The sequence below is a fragment of the Phyllobates terribilis genome, unplaced genomic scaffold (genome assembly GCF_046119375.1).
Source record: "Phyllobates terribilis strain yellow unplaced genomic scaffold, ASM4611937v1 Scaffold_9__5_contigs__length_417890890, whole genome shotgun sequence".
In the NCBI taxonomy this organism is placed as follows: domain Eukaryota; kingdom Metazoa; phylum Chordata; class Amphibia; order Anura; family Dendrobatidae; genus Phyllobates; species Phyllobates terribilis.
The window spans coordinates 54,214,339-54,237,035 of NW_027362769.1; the positions used below are offsets into that span (position 1 = coordinate 54,214,339).

The 22,697-nt window shown below is 45.4% G+C and overlaps 1 protein-coding gene across 2 annotated transcripts; it reads right to left on the bottom strand.

Annotated features, from left to right (window-relative positions):
• Positions 1-4,972: 4,972 nt before the first annotated feature.
• BZW1 (basic leucine zipper and W2 domains 1) lies at positions 4,973-21,944 on the bottom strand. Of its 2 annotated transcripts, XM_073646505.1 has the most exons (12): positions 21,791-21,944; positions 15,935-16,010; positions 15,067-15,243; positions 14,249-14,343; positions 14,103-14,168; positions 13,493-13,628; positions 13,211-13,320; positions 12,320-12,490; positions 12,091-12,237; positions 10,713-10,851; positions 7,726-7,848; positions 4,973-5,329 (listed from the first exon to the last, which is right to left on the bottom strand). In XM_073646505.1, the coding sequence occupies exons 2-12, from the start codon at positions 15,996-15,998 to the stop codon at positions 5,298-5,300; spliced, it is 1,260 nt and encodes a 419-aa protein (XP_073502606.1). In that variant the 5' UTR covers positions 15,999-16,010; positions 21,791-21,944; the 3' UTR covers positions 4,973-5,297. The 2 variants fall into 2 exon arrangements, with proteins under 2 accessions (XP_073502606.1, XP_073502607.1); XM_073646506.1 differs by lacking the exons at positions 15,067-15,243; positions 15,935-16,010; positions 21,791-21,944 and adding an exon at positions 14,761-14,785.
• Between the last annotated feature and the right edge of the window lie 753 nt (positions 21,945-22,697).

Genomic DNA, 22,697 nt, shown 5'->3' on the forward strand with positions numbered 1-22,697 from the left:
ATATGTGGCTTGAAGGAGAGATCAGAGTCCAGGGTTACCCCAAGGCAGCGAGCTTGTGGGACTGGGGAGAGAACAGCCATTGACGTTGATGGATAGGTCGGATGGGGGATGTGAATGAGAGGGTGGAAAGATGATGAACTCTGTTTTATCCATGTTGAGTTTTAGAAATCTGTCGGAGAAGAAGGATGAGATGGCGGACAGACATTGTGGGATTCTGGTTAGTAGGGAGGAGATATCGGGTCCAGAGAGGTAGATCTGTGTGTCGTCAGCATAGAGGTGATACTGAAAGCCGTGAGACTCTATGAGCTGTCCCAGGCCGAAGGTGTAGATGGAGAAGAGTAGAGGTCCTAGAACTGAACCTTGGGGGACACCGACAGATAGGGGGCGAGATGAGGAGGTGGTGCGTGAGTGAGTGGGAGACGCTGAATGTCCTGTCTGTTAAGTATGAGGAGATCCAAGATAGAGCCAAGTCCGTGATGCCAAGAGATGAGAGAATCTGGAGTAAGAGGGAATGGTCCACTGTGTCAAAGGCAGATGACAGGTCCAGAAGGAGGAGGATAGAGTAGTGTTGCTTGGATTTGGCATTTAGTAGGTCGTTGGTGACTTTGGTCAGGGCAGTTTCAGTCGAGTGATGCGGTCGGAAGCCAGATTGTAGACGGTCGAAGAGGGAGCAGGAGGAAAGGTGGGAGGACAGTTCAAGGTGGACATGTTGTTCTAGAAGTTTTGAGGCAAAGGGGAGGAGTGGTATGGGGCGGTAGCTGGTCAGAGAGGAAGGGTCAAGGGAGGGCTTTTTGAGGATGGGTGTGATTGCGGCATGTTTGAAACATGAGGGGAAGACTCCGGTTGTTAGTGATAGATTGAAGAGGTGGGTTAGGGTTGGGATGAGGACTGTGGTGAGGTTAGTGATGAGGTGGGATGGGATTGGGTCAAGTTCGCAGGTGGTGAGGTGTGATTTGGAGAGTAAAGAGGAGACTTGACCTTCTGTAATGGTGGAGAAGTGGGGTTTGGAGGAGGAGGGTTGAGTAGATATGAGGAGGGGTTGTGTGGACTTTAGGCCAAAGTTTTGTCTGATGGTGTCAATCTTCTGTTTGAAGAATGAGGCAAAGTCGTCGGCTGAGATGAGAGAAGAGGGAGGAGGTGCTGGGGGACGAAGGAGAGAGTTGAAAGTGTTAAATAGCTGTTTAGGGTTGTGAGATAGGGAGGATATGAGAGATGAGAAGTAGGTTTGTTTTGCTGTAGTGAGTGCGGACTTGAAATTAGTGAGGGATTGCTTGAATGCGATGAAGTGCTCGATGGAGTGAGACCTTTTCCATCTCCGCTCCGCAACCCTGGAGGCCCGGCGCAGTTCTTTGGTAAGTTTAGTGTGCCAGGGTTGCCTGTTGAATGTGCGAGGTGTGGTGTGTGTGAGAGGGGCGATCGAGTCTAGAGCTGAAGCTATTGTGGTGTTATATGAAGCAGCAGCAACGTCTGCATCGTGCAAGGAATTTATGTCTGTGAGAGGAAGGAGGGATTCAGAGAGAGAGTGTAGGTCAAGGTGTTTGAGATTTCTGCGAGGGTGTGTGAGTTTGTGGAGTGGGGATTGTGCACCCGGAGAGGAGAGGGTAGAGAATGTGAGGAGGTTATGGTCAGAGAGAGGGAGTGGTGAGTTAGAGAGGTTAGATAGGGAACAGAGGCGGGTGAAGATGAGGTCCAGTGTGTGGCCATCTTTGTGGGTGGGTGTGGAAGACCATTGAGTGAGTCCAAAGGAGGAAGTGAGGGATAGGAGCTTAGAGACAGACGAGTGGGGAGTGTCAATGGGGATGTTGAAGTCACCGATTATGATAGTGGGGATGTCAGTGGAAAGGAAGTGAAGCAGCCAGGTAGTGAAATGGTCTAAGAAGGTGGTGGCTTGCCCTGGGGGTCGGTAAACGACGGCCAGTTGGAGGTTGGAGGGGGAATAGATGCGCACACAGTGCACCTCAAAAGAGGGGAGTGTAACGGAGGGTGGCAGTGGGATTTTGGTGAAAGCGCAGAGTTCTGATAGGAGGAAACCTACACCTCCACCATGTTTGCCATTGGGGCGGGGGGTTTGGGAAAGGTGGAATCCGCCATATGAAAGGGCAGCTGGGGAGGCTGTGTCAGAGGGGGTGAGCCAGGTTTCGGTGATAGCGAGGAAGGAGAGTTTGTTTGTAATGAAAAGATTGTGGATGAAGGAAAGTTTGTTGCAGACAGCGCGAGCGTTCCATAGAGCTCCTGTTAGTATAGCTGAGGAGGTGGGTATTAGTTGGATGGGTATGAGGTTAGAAGGGTTGCGACAGTTTGAGGAAGGTCGTGGATAGGAGGTAGAAGTGACTGTGGGGATATGGCGAGGAGGACCAGGATTTGGAGAGATATCTCCAGCAGTGAGGAGGAGCAGAGAAAGTGTTAGCAGGTGGGAGCAAGAGAGAGCATGAGGTGGCTGTCTGTGTTTGGAGATCCAGGATTGAATGTTGAGGAATAATTTGGAGGAGGAGGTGAGATGAATGGGGAGGATGGAGGGAGAGATGAAGAGTTTCTTACTTGGTGTAGGGATTTGAGGGGTTATTAGAAAGTGGAGGACTATAGAGGAAAAAGTGAGAGCTTTCAGAAACATAGTTAAAGGAGAGTAAGTGGTCAAAGTGTTTGTTACCTGACTCCTGCCCCGACTAACTGCCTCTGAAATAACTGCCACTTCTCTCCGAAGCCACTTTGCACAAGAAAACGCGTGCACACCCCAGCACGCGTGCACCCCTTACAGAGAGTCTAAATATATAGGCCACATTAAACTATATTAGGTGAAGGGCATTGTGGGAACGGCTTGTGGATAAATTAACAGCTGGTCATTTCAACAGGAGATGGCTGGGTGATCAAAGACAGAGCCAGGACGCAAGTCTCTGCAGTTTAGCACCTCTAAAAATCAGATAAGGTATATAGTGGGGAAGGGACAAACATATGTGAATATTGATTGGAGTGGGACAGATGAAGCAGGGGAATTATGCAGAGCATGTACCAGAGAGATGGGTCAGCAGAGCATTAGATGACAGCATACATAGGAGCAGGGGAATTATGCAGAGCATGTACCAGAGAGATGGGTCAGCAGAGCATTAGATGACAGCATACATAGGAGCAGGGGAATTATGCAGAGCATGTACCTGTGGAAAGAGAAGAAGAAGACGAATGTTAGTCCATGGCCTCTGAAATAACTGCCACTTCTCTCCGAAGCCACTTTGCACAAGAAGACGCGTGCACACCCCAGTCTACACGCAGTCTTGATTTTTTGGAAGAAGATCCAGACCTCTGGGTTCTCCTCTCACTGCCCAGGGACTCTGAAGGGGCTTCTGACCGTGAAGGATTAGCTTCCATGGTGTCAGTGTGTGTGTGTGTGTGTGTGTGTGTGTGTGTGTGTGTGTGTGTGTGTGTGTGTATAGCTGAGGTGTACCCTTTTATAGGGCCTTACCTGATCCAGGTGGTAGCCACGCCCACAACGATAATCGCTATTCTTAATGCCCTGGAGGCTCACCACTGCCACTAGGCACCTGTGCGTTCTGGGTGCCGGAAGCCCCTCTTCTCAATGCCGGAAGGAGAAGCCCATGTGGCGTGCGCTCCACCCTGGAACGCACGCCGGCCAAAGCAGATGTCTGCTCTTCTGACTATGCCTCCCGGCCGGAAGTCTCGCACCGCGCTCGGCGTGCGCTCCACCCTGGAACGCACGCCGGCCCCAGAGCGGATGTTCGCCCTGATGACTCCGCCTCCCGCCGGAAGTCATACACCGTGCTCCTCCGTGGAGCGCACGCCGGCCTTTCAGCCGGTGGGATAGTGCAACGCTCAGAGCCCCCTGTCCGGGGGATACAGCGGCAAGCGGCGATCTTCTGGCTGAGGGACCCCGCGAAGGGGTATCAGCATGGAGCCTCTGGACCGAAGGAAGGGGAGAGTTCACAGACCCCCCCCAATCCCCCTGGCTCTCAGGTAACTTCCATCTTCGGAGAACCTCTCCATAGCGTCCTGTCCTGCTAGGGACAGGAAAAACACTGAGGGTGTGATGGGGGGGCTTTTAACCTAATGTGTTTCCTGTCCCTAGAGGAACAGAGGACTAAACTCCTGTCGTGCCGCTATGATGGACGTACTGGTAAAATACTAATTTCAATTATCTTGCTGTGTGAACAGGCTGTTGATCACCCAATGAACCTACAAAACGGTCATACATTATTTTAGCCAATCTATTATGCAGCATTAACGATGACTTCTCAATGGAGCGTTGTCTTGTGTAAACAATGGCAGCTTATGTGGACTGAGAAATCTAGCAGCGCTCACATCCTCTGGATGGATATGATGTTTCCAAAAATGGGGAAACTGAAATCAATGTCAATTGTTACGCGATCTCTGCAGCCAATGTCAAGCTATCCCTGGGAGAGCCAGTGCTGACACCGCAGAATAGTGACGGATATAGGTATTATTAGGGTTGAGCGAGTATGTTCTGTCCGAGTATGCTCGAGCCGAGCTCAGAGTATTTACAGCTGCTCGTTGATTAGGTTAAATCGCTCCTGTGTGCATGATTTGCAACTGTTTGACAGCTTTATTACATGTGAGGAATGTGTAAGAAATTGACAGTTTTATTACATGTGAGGAATGTCTATTTCTTACACATTCCTCACATGTAATAAAGCGGTCAAACAGTTGCAAATCATGCACACGGGAGCGATTTAACCATATCATCGAGCAGTGGTAAATACTCTGAGCTCGGCCCGAGCATACTCGCCGAAAGGGTTAACAGAACATACTCGCTCATCACTAGTTATTATCTTACAAGGGGGAAACACAGGAATTGAGAAGGGGTTGTCTGAGTAGTGGACAACCTCTAACTTCCAGCAACATGAGCCTGTGTAAAGCAAATAAAAAAATCACGCAAAGCTGCTAGTCGTCGAATATGGCATTTAATCTGCAAATAGTTTCCATAACAAATATACCAAATCAGAGCAAAGTTTAAACTTTTAATTTTTAATAGAAAACCAGGGGATAAAACGAATTGTTAAATTTTGAAAGGCCTTAAATTACATTACAGTAGAAAATACAGGAGGTAGAGGGTAACAAAAATTTGAAACATGGATCTAGACATAGCAATGCTATTTAAAACATGGTTATGAAAACTAAAAACGCTGACCATAAGGGGAGGAAAAAAAAATATGAGTGATGAAAGCCCTTATATCATGCTTGATACAGGAGGTAGGATGTAATAACCAGAAAGACACATAATTGGACATGAGAAATTTTATCTACAGCTCCTGTGTTTGCGGTCTGACAACTCAGTCGCCCTCTTCAGTTTCTGACTCTGATTCTGCAAGAAGGGGAAACAAATAAAAACCAATAAAGATTAAGTTTCATTCAGCTCCAAAAATTAGGAACATTGAATATCAGAATTTAAAAAGTCTTAAAAAGGTGGAAGTATAACCTTATTACAGTGCACAGGCTTGAAGTCTGTTGATTGTACTCTTACCACTCATACATTATGCCCTTCATTTAGTAATTTCATAAATTAGTTTAAGTACTGAATTTCCCTATAGATGAAGCTTGTGCCACAACTGCATCACTCTCCACCACAGATGATCGCTGCAGCGTTGAGGAGTCAAACATAAAAATGGCTGCACACAAGCAAAAATCGTAGTAGCAGGAAAAGTCCTCAAGACAACCTACTCATACTCCTGTCAAACTACGGTGCGGGTGGGGACCCGTGCCATCCTATCAATGGCACCTCTCACTTTGGCTAGCCACTTATTTGAATGGGTGCCACATTCACCTTCTCCCCTTATGCAGTCTATGCATGTGAAGTCACTTTCCATATAATGACCTTTTATGTATAACTTCCTATGCCTATTTTTAAAGATACATTTATAAAATAAAATCATGGCCAAAACCTTCAGTACATAACAGAAAAATCCACCACCATTCTTACCAACGGGAGGTTAGTCCTTTTCCATGAGGCATACCAGGCTCCATTATAGCCAGGGAAGTAGAGGGATTAGCAGAAATTCTGCACTAGGGACAAACTGTCTGCATCTGTTGCTCTATATTTCAGGGACCATCACTTTTCTCAATCGCTTGAGAAAGGGGTAGAGTCCCAAAATTTTGCTTAACAGGTACAGTTGTGTCCCATGGATCTATTGATTTAGGCCTCATTCAGACAGTTATTTTTTTCTACGCAAAAAATGATCCACGTTTCTTCAGCCTTTGGTCAGCTTTTTTTTTTTTTTAAACGATCAGTGTTCAACTGATGGGAAGGGTCAGTCTTCAGTTTTTATAAAGAGAATCATTCAACTAAAATAATTGTTTCCTTAAGGTTATGTTCACACATTGCGTTTTTTTATGCGTTTCACAGTACCAGCAAAGTTTACAATTTCAGAAATCACAGGCACACACCTTGGTTTTTATTTGATCAGTATTTTGTGCTTTGCATGTTTTTTTTTTTTTTTTTTGCAGAATAGAGCATGTCACTTCTTTCAGCATTTTTTCACGCATTGGAAGTAATGGGTGCTGAAAAAACACCTAGTGTAAACAGCTTTCAGGTTTTGATGCATTTTTAGTGAAAAAAAACAAGTACAGCAGTATGTGAAACTCATTTAGTTGTGATTTCACCATCTTGTCTTGGTCACCTGAGATGGCAGTTTGGATTAGTGCAGTTTAATTAAATTAGTGAGGTGTACAGCGTAAACATTGGCTGAGCTAGGTGTGAGATTGAACAATCCCTGAGCAACTCCAAGGTCGACCATAGTGTGAAAATAAAAAAAGTGTCCTACAAGCTCAATGCACTTCCAGTGTCTTAGGTAAACTATTCCTGAACAATCCCCCCCCCCCCCCCCAGTTACATTTAAAATTCTGGTTAATATGGTTTCACATATGTCTTGCATTGGTGACTTGTATGATGCTTCTGTGGTGGAAGCAAAGCTCAACTTTGGGATCCTGAAAACACACCAAAAAACAAGTAAAAAAAACAAGCAAAATTCTGACCAAACGTTCCTGGCAAGAGATCAGGTTTTGCTGCTGAAAAAACACAATGTGTGAACATAGCCTTAAAGAGTAATCTGGGACCTAGTTTTTTTCCCCTATTGAGCCAAGAATTTACGGGCAGGTAGTTGCCAACTCCCTGTCTGTTCTGCCCTGTGATGATCTGTTCCAGCAGAGAGGTCACAGAATAATCCTGCTTGCGATTCTCCTGGTGATGTCACATTGACAGAGTGGCTCCTTCTCTTTCACTCTGCTGTCAGGGTGTCTATGCTGATGTTATGCTGATTGAAAGCGGTCTACCCTTTGCATGGCTGTTAATAAACATGACCTCGGCATTGAAATCCTATTGACAGAGCAGAGCTAAAGAAGAAGAGCTGCTCTGTTGACATGAGGTCAAAAGAAGGAAAGCCACTGAGCCGGAAGAGATCTCTGCAGGAGAGAACATACAGGGAATCAACAACTACCTGACCAAGTTCTTAGCGGAATAGTAATAAAAAAAACCTTAGTCCTGGACAACCTTTTTAATGATTGGTGGGGTCTAGGTGCAGAGACAAAACCCTTTACCCTACCAATCAAAATTTCTACAAAATAGTCAAGTTTTCATTAAGGGTAGTTACACTATACGCCCCTTGGGCTTTTAACAGGCCACATTTTTGAAAAGTCAAGGTTTCAGATTTGTAGTAAAAACATAGAATTATGAGGTTTGCATCAAATATTAAAATGTAAATGTACCTTCTTCGGCATTCTTGAGCCATTCAACAAATTTTTTCATCTGTTCCAGAAAGACACTCTTTCCTTTTGCAACATGTGCATCTTTGTACCACTTCAAAATGGGCTCTTCACTTAGAACTTCAGCTGAAAAATAAATTAAATGGAAAAATTAACTCTTGCATCGTAAAAGACACACAGAAGACAGCTCCTTTACAGAAGTTCCCAATTTCCAAACGAAACGAAAACAAAAGCCTAAAGCGATGAACTGGAATATAGGTTGGTGTGCATGCAGCATGTAGGCGCATGTTCACACAGGCTACTAAACAGACAAAACCTAATACAGAAACAAAATAAGCAACACCGTGCAGTAAATAAATAGCAATGCATGAAAATAATGTAGGGTGCTTAGTGAACATAATTTTGCTAAAAAAAAAAAATGGAAAAGCCATCCCATCACGTTACGGTGACCCTATTCTGGACAGTCCTAACCTCTAGTATTAAGAAGTCCAGTGACTTGATGTGATTAAGGGCCGAGAATGACTGAGACCTGGCTAATTGACACCCAGCCATGGGGAACTATATGAATAATGTCCAGCTAAAAGAAAAGGGACGCCACAGCCTTATTTGCACACAGCGCAAAAAAAATTAAACAAAAACCTTAAAAGATGAACTGGAATATAAGTTGGTGTGCATGCAATGTGTAGCCGCATGTTCACACTGGCCACTTTTTTTTTTTTTTTTTTGCGCTCTATGCAAATAAGGGTGTGGCCTCCCGTTTCCTTGAGCTGGACATTACACTCATAGCTCCCCATGGCTGGGTGTCCATTAGCCAGGTCCTTCACAGCCCTTATTCACATTATGTCACTTGACTTAAGGTAAGGTTTTAATACTAGAGGTTAGGACCATCCCGAATAGGGTCACTTTGAAGTGGTGGGATGGCTTTTACATTTTTTTAATCAAAATTTTGTTAACTAAGCACCCTATATTATTTTCATGCATTATTGCCAAGTATTTATATACTGCAGGGTTTTGCTTATTTTGTTTTTGTCTTCAATTTTCAAACTTGTCAAATCATCACCTATCCAGAGTATAGGTGATACCTTACTGATCACATCTGACTGCAGCTCGGAAATGCCCAATCAGAACGAGTACTATTGCTCTAGTCAATCTTTGTGAAATTACATTTAAAAAGGGAATCCGTCAGTAGGATCAACCCTCCTAAGCTGTCTATGAGCATGTACCGTATTTTTTGGACTAGAAGATGCACTTTTTTCCTCCAAAATTTTGGAGGAAAGTGGGGAGTGCGTCTTCTAGTCCAGCTGTGGATGGAGGGGAAGGGGAGATGGGGAGCAGGTCACAGGAAGCAGGAGCCACCTGCTGCAGCCAACGCTGTGCCTGCTGTTAAAGAAAATGAATATTCACTCATCCCGAGCAGTGAATATTCATTCTCCTTAATACTGGACACACATGATTGCTCAAAAGCTGCAAGAACGGCGGTTGCGGCTAACCGTGTGTCCGCTATTAAGGAAAATGAATATTCACTTCTCCTCATGTCCATAGTCTCAGAAGCAGTGAATATTCCGGCAGCTGACCTCAACGTGTGAGGGTGCATGGCAGGGATATCATCTGCTGCTTACACGCTGATGTCAGCTGCTGGCATCAGAACAGAAAGCAGCTGGAGCAAAGGGAAGGCGAGTAGAGTCCTTTATTTTAGGTGTGCGGCATGAGGGGGCCATGCATACCAGGATAGGGATGGGGGCAGAGCATATATACCATGATGGGGGATATTAGTACAGAATTGGGGTAGATTACCCCTATAACAGTGTTAGCAGCAGACCCCCTCCATAACAGGGCATCATGATCACATTTTTTGCTTCAATTTTTTTTATTTTCCTCCTCTAAAACCTAGGTGCGTCTTATAGTCTGAAAAATATGGTAGGCCATAGGAAGCTGAATAAAATTATATCTGGACATCTCTGATCCGATGTCCTATTCCAGAGAAATCCACGTTTTATTATATGTAAATGAGCTGTCCCAGGCTCGGATGACACTAATCTGCCTCCAGAGATTAATTTTTAATAGAAGGGGAGTTACCAGTGTGATGTGGAATGTGAGATGGATGCAGAGAGGAACCTGCAGATGTCAGGTATAATCACACACAGCTCTGAGATCAGGAGAGCAGAGAGTGGTCTCTGATCTCACTGCAGAGCTGTGTGTGATTATACCCGACACATCTGCAGGTTCCTCTCAGCTTCAGCTTCCAGCTCACAGGCAGACGGTGTAATATTGTTTACAATACAGCAGAGCTCAGAGAGCTGCAGCTTCTAAAGTGTTTGTTATGAGAAAAAGTCCAGTTATTTGGTTCTGTTAGTTACATGTCTCACACTGGTAACGTCCCTCTTCAAGTAAAATAATCTCTGAAGTCAGATTCTCATTCAAATCAGTGTCTGGCCCATAGATATTATCAGCTCATTTACATATAAGAAAACCCATGGATATCTTTGGAATATGACACTGGATTGACTACAATATAAGATCCAGACTTCAAGACATGTAGCAAACACAGCAGCAGCCAGTTCCAAATGCGCTGACTTAGGCTAGGATTATGGGGGCACATTCTCAAGCATTCACATTGTAACCTATCAGACAGCTCTGTGTGTGATGTTTGCATGCTTGCAGTACTAGTCCACCGTTTAGTAAGCTTCAACCAGGGTTGACTAATCCAAAAAAAACACAGCCAAAATACAGGAATACTGTTAAAAATCCAATCACTTGTCTCAGTGGTGTACAGCATGGGGCAGCAAAGGCCAGTGATTGACTGCAGCAGTCACGTAGCCCAGTGATTGGCGACAGCCAATGTAAACAGAATATCAGCAAAAATTGTGGAAATGGCACTGACATGATAGGGATAAAGTGGGTGAGTAATGTTATGTCAGCAGGCTTGCTGTCTGTGAGCTTAACTTGTTGGACAGCCCCCTTGCAGACATACATACGACTTAAACACTTACCTTTGTAAAAAAGCACCACAATTTTCTGGAAGGATTTCATGAAGTGAATGTTGTCATAACAATACTCCTGAATTTTTAGCAGCAAAGTCAGTTCAGACTGACCTTGTGTAGTAAAGGCAGCGAGAAGAGGGCTGTATTGCTGAAGAGGAGAGAAATTAAATGTTACTACACACGTCGTAATATCCACTTTCCTGTTACATGGTCTTTGTTTTTCTGTAAACAAACATCATTTTTCCAGATATGTGGATAAACTAATGAGTCAAAGTGCCCCATCTACAACCCAGATATTAGTGGGAGGTCATCTGCAGCAAATGTGAGCTGTAACACAATGCTCTTTACAAGAACAAAAATACCCCCAAAACACGTTGGAACAATTTAAAGGTTTGTTCACACATTGCTTTTTTGTAGCGGTTTACAGTACCAGCATGGTGAATGAGATTTCTGAAAACTCATGTACATGCTTTTTTTTGTTCCTTGCGGAATTGAAGCAGCTTCATATCTGCAGCATGCCAATTCTTCCTGGGTTTTTCACAAAAACGAATGTGGAAAAAAAACAAACGATCAGTTGTTATCGGTGGCGGCTGCCGGCCAGAAGTACTGGTGGAGCTGGCCGTCTACTTGTATTGGCCGGGTATTGGTACCGCCCATCCACCTCCTATTGATTTGAATAGCATTCAAAACATCATTCTCACAGCTATTTTTGCCGTGTTTTTGGTGCCGATTACTTGTGTAATTTGACTACAGTAGATGTTTAATAAAGTTAGTAGAGTTTTTGGTGAATAAAAACTAAGCGTTTTTACACATTACTTTATATAGGCAATAAGCAAACAAAAAAAAAAAAACCACACAGTGTGAACATGGCCTAAGAGAAGGGAGTTCATAACCTTCTGACCATGCGGTGTCCCTTGCAGCCTCTGTCATCTGTCCGGCACAACCTACCAGAGTAACAGTGACTTTTCTTTATGTAATCACCCTTCTTACCCATGAGCAAACTTACACCTTCCATCATTTTACAGGTGGGTTTTTTGTGTTAAGGCACGGGACAAAGGATATGAAAGGATGTTATACTAGAATATGGCAGAAATACCGAGATCTGACAGTCACAAGGATATAACACAGTAGTGATTAGATTCTACATTAAATACTTTGACATCAGGCCTGTTATAAGAGTTTCCAATAAGCAGAGCAACTGGTTGAGGACTATAGATTTTCACAATCTCACCTGCTTCTAAAGTTTTGCCAACTGAATGGAGTCCCCATAGTTTCCCCCAATCTGTGTCCACATTCCCCACAGTAATCCAGCACTTTACTACAAGACAGGCGCAGAAGAACCTGACAAACGTGAGAATTAAAGCAAGTCTATGTAGGCGAGTGCTACCTTCAAGTGTTTGATGGCTTGCTCTGTAACCAGCTCCTCCTTTTTATTCCACTCCACACAGCTCATAACACTTGACCACAGGATACCAATTACTGTTTGCTCCGAGATGTTATTTTTCTTCATTTCTTCTTTTACGTACATACTAATCTGAAAAGTAAAAAAAGATGTTACATTACATTGGGACTGAAGTGTAGCCAAACAGCAGGAACAAGAGAGAAGCGTAGGTTACCTCTTTAAGAGGCTCTCCTCTTGACATCATCTCTTGGAGTTCTTTATGGAGCTCCTTTCGAGCACCAATGGTTTGTTGATTCCTGACATATTCAGAAAGCTCTTTCAATCCTGCATCAGTGAAGTATTTTGTGAAGTGCTCCACGCTCTGCTTGTTTGCAGGGAAAAGTTCCTGAAAAGAAGATTGCTGGTAAGAGTAGAAATTTCCTATTCACCCAATAAACTGGCAGCCTGGACAGGACAGGCACAAAGTTCATAAATCATTCAGCAACTTTCTGCTCTTCAATTGGGGTCAACATGAGCTAAAATGACATTCCTTTATATCCGTTCAAGTTGGAAAGTTGCCACAAAAAGTTCCAGTAGGATGAAACTGCATGGACTGTACCATACACTTCACAGGAGAAGACAAACTACTTCTACACATGTATGATGTACAAGATCACAGGTCAGGCTCTGACTATATACTTCAACCCAGCAAGAGATGGTACTGATGCAACATAGGATTGAGATCAAGGCACAAAAGGAAAGAAAGAAAAAAGTGAGATCTAAAATTTTAGATGGAAACTGAAGAGAAGAAAACAGGAGGCTGATCTGCAGCTAAGTGGTACACCATACAAAGGAAAGCAGAGTGTGAAGGGCAAACAGGCAAGATGAAGAGGGCAGTAATATGCATATAAAAAATAAAAATATGTCACGTCAATGAATAGCATATAATATATATATATATATATATATATATATATATATATATATATATATATATATATATATATATATATATATATATATATATATATTTACTTCCTTTGAACAGATATGAACAAATCAAATTTAGGATGTATACAAAGCTCATTAATTTCAATTACCAAATAAATAAGGATTGTATAGCTACCATAAGTCTGTTATCCATGTTAACTTTACGAAGACTAGCAGCTACTGCGTTGATATCTTTTTCATTGATCCATGATTTAAATAACTTTACTGCAAATGCAGCTGAAACGCCTGCAGGGAAAAAAGGGAATTTGCAGAAATATACAGTTATGAACAAGATATGGATGAGTAAGACTATTTTATCAACAGAAGTGGTTTAGCATAGGGCAGAGCCGAGTATACACTGCAAGGACTGATTCCGTACAGGTGAGACAGAGCTATGGAAATTACTGAGGATTCTTACCTTCTTTAACCAAATTCTCGTTGTAGAGACTGTTGAGAATTGATGCAGAAAGATTCCCGTTGGCCAGAAGTATACCAGTGAGCATGGCCAGCTTATTCCTCTCAGACTCAGAAAAACCTTTCAGAAACAGCAACAACTACAAAACAAGATTTTCACGCACCATGGTCAGATACGGCAATGCTACAGACCAACAATGAATGTCAATGTAGTCTCCATACAAATACGGCTATGCTAGCCCTAGCAACTAATGTATACTTTATTCCTAGGGCATTTCCTCTGCAGACCTTTCACAGCAAAAATGTATTTATTGCGGAATTCTGTGATTGCAATGCAAAGAGCTAAACCTAAAGTAACATCTACAGAGCCGGTCAATGAACACTACAGATTCTTTGCAGCGTGTGCTGTGAAGCTTCATATGATCTCATACAATATGCTGGTACTGTGAAATAGCAGATTTCCATATAGAAATCTATTGCATCCCCCACCCTGTGGCCACATACCCGTAATCTTTCTTTTCTAGCGCTGTTAACAGTATTAATTGAATGGCTAGTGCTAATGGTTTTCTTTTAAGAATTGGCTACTTTGTGTTAAATAATGAAATGTTACACACCTTCTTGACCTCGTCTTCAAAACCTTTTTCCAGGTATTTATAACGCCTGATGAGCTTGTTAAAAACCTACATATAGGACATGGAAAATTTTAGAACCGTGCTTCCAACAAAGGAAAAAACAAAAGAAAAGCATCTACACTACAGACCTGAGCAAATGCTTGCATGGTCTCTAGATCTTCCTGTGCAGAAAACACACAGACACTGGTACGGATCACGTCATCGGCCAAAGTACCACCTGGTGCTGAAGAGAAATATACAATGTTCAGTTATTTGGGATATGCTTCTTGACCCAGACTATGGCTGTCTCCATCCTGACCACTGCAGTCATCAGCAAGGTTACTTTTACACATCGCATGTATGGCGGAGAACCTATCGCCTTCCATGTTAGAGATGGACGACACGTGGTATCTATTACTGGATGTCTCCAAGTAGACTAGTGTACTCCATGCGGGGATGTGACAGGGGAAAAGTACACCAATCAATACCAGCCCTGCAGAGGCCAAAGAGGACCCCATTATGACCTGTCCAGTAATGGTGGACTATAGAAGCTCGACACAGAGCTTTCTTGGCACATAATCCACACATGCACTGCAAAGTGCAGGCACATTATACACTGGAGATCAGGATAGATGCCGCCAGTGACTATAGGACCCCTTGCCCAGCATCCCGCCGGTGGCTATAGGACCCCTTGCCCAGCATCCCGCCAGTGGCTATAGGACCCCTTGCCCAGCATCCCGCCGGTGGCTATAGGACCCCTTGCCCAGCATCCCGCCGGTGGCTATAGGACCCCTTGCCCAGCATCCCGCCGGTGGCTATAGGACCCCTTGCCCAGCATCCCGCCGGTGACAACAGGACCCCTTGCCCAGCATCCCGCCGGTGACTACAGGACCCCTTGCCCAGCATCCCGCCGGTGACTACAGGACCCCTTGCCCAGCATCCCGCCGGTGACTACAGGACCACATACCCAGCATCCCGCCGGCCACCAGGATGTCAAAGAGTGTTTCTGCATAGCGACGGTAGTCAAGCTTCGCTCCTGAAGCATCAAGAAATTTTGCTACTGCTTCCAAATCGTTGCCAGTTTCGTTTAAGCCTTGAATGATGCAATCTTGGAACTGAGTTGGGTCAAACCTCTCCTTTTCATCTACAGTGAAAAATACAAAGGCATTGGAAACACAGAAATCATCATCCGCCATAACGGTGGTAAAGGCCAATTTACAGCACAGGCCATGGATTGTTAGCACTTTTTACAATACATATCCCACCCGTTTCTGAACAGAAGAGGCTGCCAATCATAAACAGAGGCTGGACAGACATCTGTCTGAGATGATCTAGTGAATCCTGCTTTGAGCAGGGGGTTGGACCAGATGACCCAGGAGGTCCGTTCCAACTCTACCATTCTATGATTCTATGATCTCTGCCATTGAGAGAATGGACATTTCTATTGACCATCATCTGAAAAGCTCAGACGCATTGTTGCCAGTGTAGGAAACTGCAAGGTGCAACAAAGATCACTGAACCCCCACCCCCGCTTACATTTTTTGCTCCCTTCCTCATTCCAGAGCTTTGATGTCAGCATTTTACAGCTCCCATATTAATGTGTGGTCAATATCCGCTCATACTGGAGACACCAGGACCTCATGTAGTTCTGGCACCCACATAAGTAAGAAAAGGTCATCGTGGTGGGGAATCCCTTTAACTATCATTACCTATATCACACTGCACAGCAGAGCTAAGGTAAAAGATGTAAGTGCCAGAAAAGACAAGACTACAGCGATGTGATGCTTGAAATGCGCTATTTCTGTGGGTCAACAAATCAAGAGAAATTACATTACCTCTTTTTCGGGTCTTAAAACGCTGGCCAGATAGCGTTGGCTTTTGTTGCTTTTGATTATTCATAAAAAAGATGCCCTATAAAAGCAGAAATCAACAGGTCAAGAAAATGAAAGTTTAGTGAGAATTCGGTCTGAAAGGGTTTTCAGCCTCTAGGTTTAAAGCATAGCTGTGGTTTTAGGTAACTTTTCAGAATAGTCAGTCGTGTGTACAAGAGGAATAACACCATTTTTGGCCATTGTATGCCATCACTTTTCCCTTCTGCAGACTGAGTTGTTCCTGAGCTAGTGGGTGGAGACGAGCTGCTACACTGCAATCACATGAGATTCCTGCTCTCTCATCTTGTCCACTCTCAGAAGCAGCAGGCATACAGCTATGAATTTAGCATCCTCACCCTTACCTTCCTCCCTTGTCTATAAGCTTGAATAAACAGCTGTAACCTGATCCCTCAATGAGCAATCAGTCTGTCTTGTTTTAACTTCACTTACAGCAGGCGGCACTGGTCTCTGCTTGCTGGGTTGTGTTTCCTCCTTACAATGCGCACTGACAGTGCATTCTCTTGATAGCTTGTCACTTCTCATCCGAGTCGGTAAGTGAGAGCACTGTCACTGTGCATTAAAAAGAATATTGCAGAGACAAGATTCTATAGAGTATCCATCGAAATAGAAAACAAGTCACATGATCAGTAGAGCAAGGACTAGTCCAGCCCCTGAAATGAAAGTCAGTGATGATGCCTCGATTCAGAATGGGGGCAATGATGTGGCTGTGACTGCAACCTCTGTCCCCTGATGATATCTCATTTGAGTATCCTAATATGCACTGGGGGCTCTCAAATAAATCGTCATCACACAGGAAGTACCGTAGGTAAAAAAAAAAAAAAAAGCAGTTAATGGAATTTTTAAATAAAGTATATTAGAAAAGCGATTTGGCAATTAGGATTAAAATAAATGGTCATTTCAGAACACCTGTTTAAGGGTCTTCTAGGGTGAGAATATGATGAGCAGGGGTGTCATCACATCATTGATAGGGTGCCAATCTCCATGATTAAAGAGGTTGTCCACTACTTATACACTGATGCCCTATCCATAGGATAGGGCATCAATGTCTAATCAGCTGGGGTCTGGTACCCCCGCCAATCAGCTGTTATCGGTGTCGGCCGGAAGCACTTACTTGACAAGCTGGCCGTCTAGTTGTAGTGGCCGGCGCGGGTACTACACATCCGCCTCTTAATGGATTGAATTAGAGGCGGATGTGTAGTACCCCATGGCGGCCACTACCAACTAGACGGACAGCTCCTCAAGTAAGTACTTCTGGCCGGCAGCCGCCGACACTGATAACAGCTGATTGGTGGGGGGTGCTGGACCCCAGCAGATCAGACATTGATGCCCTATTCTACGGTAGTGGACAACTTCTTTAAGCATATTTTGATTGTAGGAATTCCATGGTCACACTACAGTTTCTTTGACACCTATTAAGGCTATGTGCACACCGCATCACTTTCCACCTGGATCCCATTTGAAAAAGTGCTAACACAAAATAAAAACAATGAACATACACACAGCAATGTCAAAATGACTTGCTGTGCACATTTTCATCTTCTGTAACGTCTTTCAACAGCTTAAGGGTAAGTGCCCACGATGCAGAAATGCTGCATATTTTTTCCACTTCTCCCTGGCAGGAAAAACGCATGCGGATTTTACATGCGTTTTTCCTGCCAGGTAGAAGCGTTTGTTAAGCGTTTTTGCATGCATTTCCACATGTGGGTTATCAAGCGCTTTTCCAGGTAGATGGGGGGGGGTGCAGGACACCGGAGAAGGCGGCGGGGACGCTTAACCCCGTGGTTGGTGTGAGTGTGTTGCACAGTCCGCAGAAGATAGCCACAGGAGCAGTCCAGTGACCCCCACCACGGCTGAACAGGGTGCACAGACAGATGTTGAAGGGCCCCTAATGAGGGATTCACCCAGCGGTATGACGGGGAGCAGAGGACCGCAGTTTTCCCACCAGTGGCAAATGGAGCTAGGGACCACCAGAGAGATCGGTGAATTTCTCTGCTGTGAAGCACCGGATCTCAAATATAGGGTGTCAGGATGATTGTAATAACGTTCCAGTTATGGCGTGGGACCTATAAGGTAGGGCAAAGAACCATAGGCTGCACAGAGCTCAAGCAGAGTTGCCGAGACCTTTTCCCGCGCTGGCCTGCGCAGCAGACATGACAGGGGAGATCCCTTGTCTGAGGTTCAGCTTACTCGCCAGCTCCAGGAGGGAATATCTTCAGATCTAAATGTCCGATATCCATAGGTCTGGTGTCAGAATGATCCCAATTAGGTGCTGAAGAGGTCCAGAGTGGAAACAGAACAAAAAAAGTTTCTTCCAGTAGCTGTAGAAGTCACTTTAGAGTTAACAATCATGGAGCTCAGGACTTCTGTGGCTTACATCCTCAGTGTCCAGGCCACACCCCCCATCAAGCGCATCACTTGGAAAAGTGCTTGACAACTTGGTCACACTATATAAATCCATGCAACCGGCATGGATTTATATAGTGTGACCAAGTAATAGTTAAAAAAAAAAAAGAATAAGAATGATAAAAAATATACTTACCTTCCGATGGCCCCCGGTGTTTTCTCCGCTACGTCCGGTCTGTTGTATGGGTCGCGGTGGTGTGAAAGGACCTGCCATGATGTCATTTAGTCATGTGACAGGTCACGCGACCGCTGACCCATACAACAGACCAGACGTAGTGGAGAAAACACCCGGGGCCATCAGAAGGCAAGTATAATCTTTATTTTTTATTTTAAATTCTTTTTTTTTTTTTTTAACAGGTTCCATGGTACCTGGGTCTGGAGGAGAGTCTCCTCTTCTCCAGACCCGGGTACCATTCGCACATTGAATCGCATAATATTCGCTTGTGCACATGTGCTCATACGGATATTATGCGATTCAATGCAAGTCAATGGCGGCAATTACGCTGCGTGTCCGCAAAATTAATGGACATGCTGCAGATTTTTCCACAATGATAATCCACAGCATGTGCACATGGCAAAAACGCTTGTAAAACGCATAGTGGGCACACAGCCTTAGACTTCAAAAGTCAAGAAGAAGTGACTGGTCCATTTTTCTGGTCGCATCCATGCCAGCATTTTCCTGAAGCGTTTTCTGCTACAAAAACTATGCGGGTACTCCACCGTCAACCTGTGCTGCTAACCCTACTTTCCCTAGATTTCAGCACCCTACAACTCAGCTGCACACCGCTGCCTATGTATTTGCTTATCCTGACATTTCCTGGGGTTGTTGTGTTTTGTTTTATGTAAATAATCTGTAGGCTATGTCATTCATGGTGAAAGAATTTCTGTTAGTCACGTGGAATAATTTCCCTACACATCAGATATCCTTAAAGGGAACCTGTCACCGTAAAAATACAGTGCAATTTGCAGGCACCATGTTATGAAGAAGGGGGAGCAGACCAGATTGTTAGGCTGTGTGCCCACATAGCGTTTTTCAAGTGTATATGCTGCGGAATTTCCGCAGCGTAAACGCTTGTGAAACGCTAGGTAATCCGCTCCCCATGGTCCCCAAGGGGATTCCGCAAGTTCTATGCCCATGCTGTGGATTTTTCCGCAGCGTTTATGCTGCGCTCAAAAATCCGCAGCATGTCCATTAATTTTGCGTTTCCGCAAGCGAAATTGCCTTGTGCAATGCATTGAAAAACGCAAGTCAATTCCGCAAGTGGAAAATGCACGATAAATGCACGCAGAATTCCGCATGCGTTTTTCTGGGAGAGGACTTACAGAAATGAAGCAGAAATTTTCTGCTTCATTTCTGCAACGTGGGCACATAGCCTTATACAGTTTTGTGAGGAAAGATTCAGTGTTGAGTTTCATTCATTTAAAACTTCTGCCTGCTCCTTTTGGGCTTTGTGGTCAAGTGGACGACAGCTTTCTTTGCATATTTTTACATACAGAGAAAGCTGTCAGTCACTGATGGGACCGAAAAGCTCAGAAAGAGCAGAGGTTTGAATGAATAAAACTCAGGTTATACTGAATCATCGCACAAAACTAAGTCAATTTGCTCTGCTCCTCCTGTGCTATAACATGCAGGCTGCACTACATTTTCATGGAGGGGAAGGGGGGAGAGACAGGTTCCCTTTAACTCTCTAAATTGTAAATGGTGTTCTTTAAGCCTCCTTCTGGTCAGTATAACACAAGACCTGACAAGAGACAGTGAGGACTATTATTCCATACAACTGTATTCAGAAAAACAAAGTGCTACTTCATGGGATTCTGTACCCCACAGGCTGGGACCCTATAGATGTCAGATGACACTGTATGGTATATGTAGGCCTTCCTTATAGTGTACACACCTGGAGTTCTTCACAGCGTATAACACTATAGGCCATGAACGTGATGTGAACAGTGACTATAACATGCTTGCAGTTACACAGCGCTATCAGACAATCATACAGATCCGGCACAGCTTCAGTGGTTATTAACAATGTAGCTGCCTATTTCCCACATAGACACTCCCAGCTTTGGCCTTCACACTTTTTTTCTGGCCCCCTGACCACAGCTCCACCGCTTATGTCTGCTCTCCGGCATCTTCTCCATTCACACTACAAGTCCCATCTTTCCTTGCGCTGGTGATGGCGCATGCCCATAGCAGAGGATGAGGTCTCAGTGCAGTGGCGTTGCAGCGCAGGTCACAGCTGAGCACGTCTGTTCTGCACATGCTCAGTAGCACCGTCCGCTCACAGCCCAGGTAGTCACGTCTGTGACGTCATTTCAGAATCCACAGCCAGGAACATGGAGACATCAGACGCATCACAGGAAGCAACGGGCGTGTCCGCTGGGGCACGATGGAGGGCAGACGGGCACTGGAAGGTATTTAATGGGGTGATCCGGTTGGAGGACATTATCCAGCAATAGATTGGTAATAACTGTTTGGTGGGGGCCAAGGACCCCCATAGATTGCCTGAAACACACTTATCCCAAGAGTGGAGAGCCAGTCACATGATAGACCACCGCTCATTCTCTATGGGACTGATGGAAATAGCCGAGCGTGTCACGCAGCTTTCTCCAGGAGCCCAGTAGGGGGCGGCAGGTGACTGAGCAATCTAACAGGGAGGAAAGTGCTCTGATCTGAAGGTCGATGGGGGTCGAGGGCCTGATACCCCCAATCTGAGGCATCAATGAGACAGGGGCATTCTGATTGGAAGAAGTTAAAGGGCTCATGTTGCCCCAACCACAGCTGCATTACTATACGCAGGCACATTCTTCCCCAGTATTACAGAGAAGACATAGAAGAACCGGCCAGGGCATAGAGAGATGAGGTCAGGCTCCGCCCCCTCAGGCTTGCCCCCGCCCCATTCCAGGTGATTGACAGGCCTCTCCCTATGCACAGCAAACCGGTCAATGACTCTAGGGACAGGTTGATTCCCTTTAATAAAGTGCATCTGATGCTGTTATATGGCAGCACCCGGGACAGTCCCTATGAAGCCACTCCATAGAGATCAGTGGTAATGGAGTAGACAGGAGATGCTCAGTGAGTTGCAGCCATTCCTCAGCACTGCCTGTGTGCAGCTCAATGTACGGACAGCGGGAGGCTCCGGAGCTATCACCAGGACGAGCCCGGCCATGTGCAGGGAGGAGCCGATACATCAGAGGACACGGGGGCAGAGGCCAGGCCGGGGAACGAGCCGCCCGCCCGCGCTGCTTTTAGAGGAAAACGACAAACAAGGAAATAAAATACATGAACACCGGATGGAGAGGCAAAGGCCGCTGTCACACAGGGCCGCGATCGTCTTCCAGCGACACACCGGGCGGTCCGCACTCACAGACCTATCCTGTAACAAGTGCACAGCTCACCGAATGTAAGGCAGGCAGGAAACGGGCCTGAGACGGGGCGGGTGGTTACGGGAAACAAACAACGAAGGCCTCTTCCGAGAGATTCCCCTGTGCTGCTCGACGACCAGGAGAAAGAGAGGCCGGAACGCGTCAAGGTTACGTCACTGAGGGCGGCCCGAGAGGATTGTACCACTGTGTTCCCACATGTGGGGGAGTATAACGTGTTGTGTTTTTTATTTTTAATACAAAAAGTAAAAATTTGATCTTCAGGCAAAATCCATGAATGTGAGGCAAAGAGACCTATATGTCAGCACAGGTGGTCTCCAGTTACAGGCAGTGTTTCACGTGTGTATGAGATTTGTTCATCAGGAGCTCCCCTGTGTGACAGGAACATGGGGACACTCAGAGGTAATTGGCCAAGAGGGTGGAGGCGTGGCCTGTGCAGGGCGGTGACAGAACCCGAGGCGGAAGGGGACATGGACTGGACAGTGTGGGGAGTCCGCGTTGTTGGCCTCCATTTTGGGCTATTGTGTGTCAGTATCGGGGGCCAGAGAGCGCAGAGACGGGGATGGCGGTAATGGGCGGGGATGGCGCCCCCTGCTGGTCATGGCTCCTGATACTGGTGCAGGCCGGCCAGTGGGGGAGATACGCCCTGACCGGGGCAGGAGAGGCTTGTGGCCGGCAGCCGTCATGCGCACAGGGCAATGGCCACAGCCGCCATCAGGCCTCCCCCTGCGGACACTCGGGGGCTGCAGGTGGAGTGATGTCAGTGCTCAGCCAGAAGTTCTGCTGAGGCTTCTCCTAATCCGCTCCTGGATGTCAGCTGACAGTGCGGGGCTGGGGGCCAAGGGCCACCATACATGGCTGGGGCCACGGTACCATACATGACTGTGGGGGCCACGGTACCATACATGGCTGGCTGGGGGCC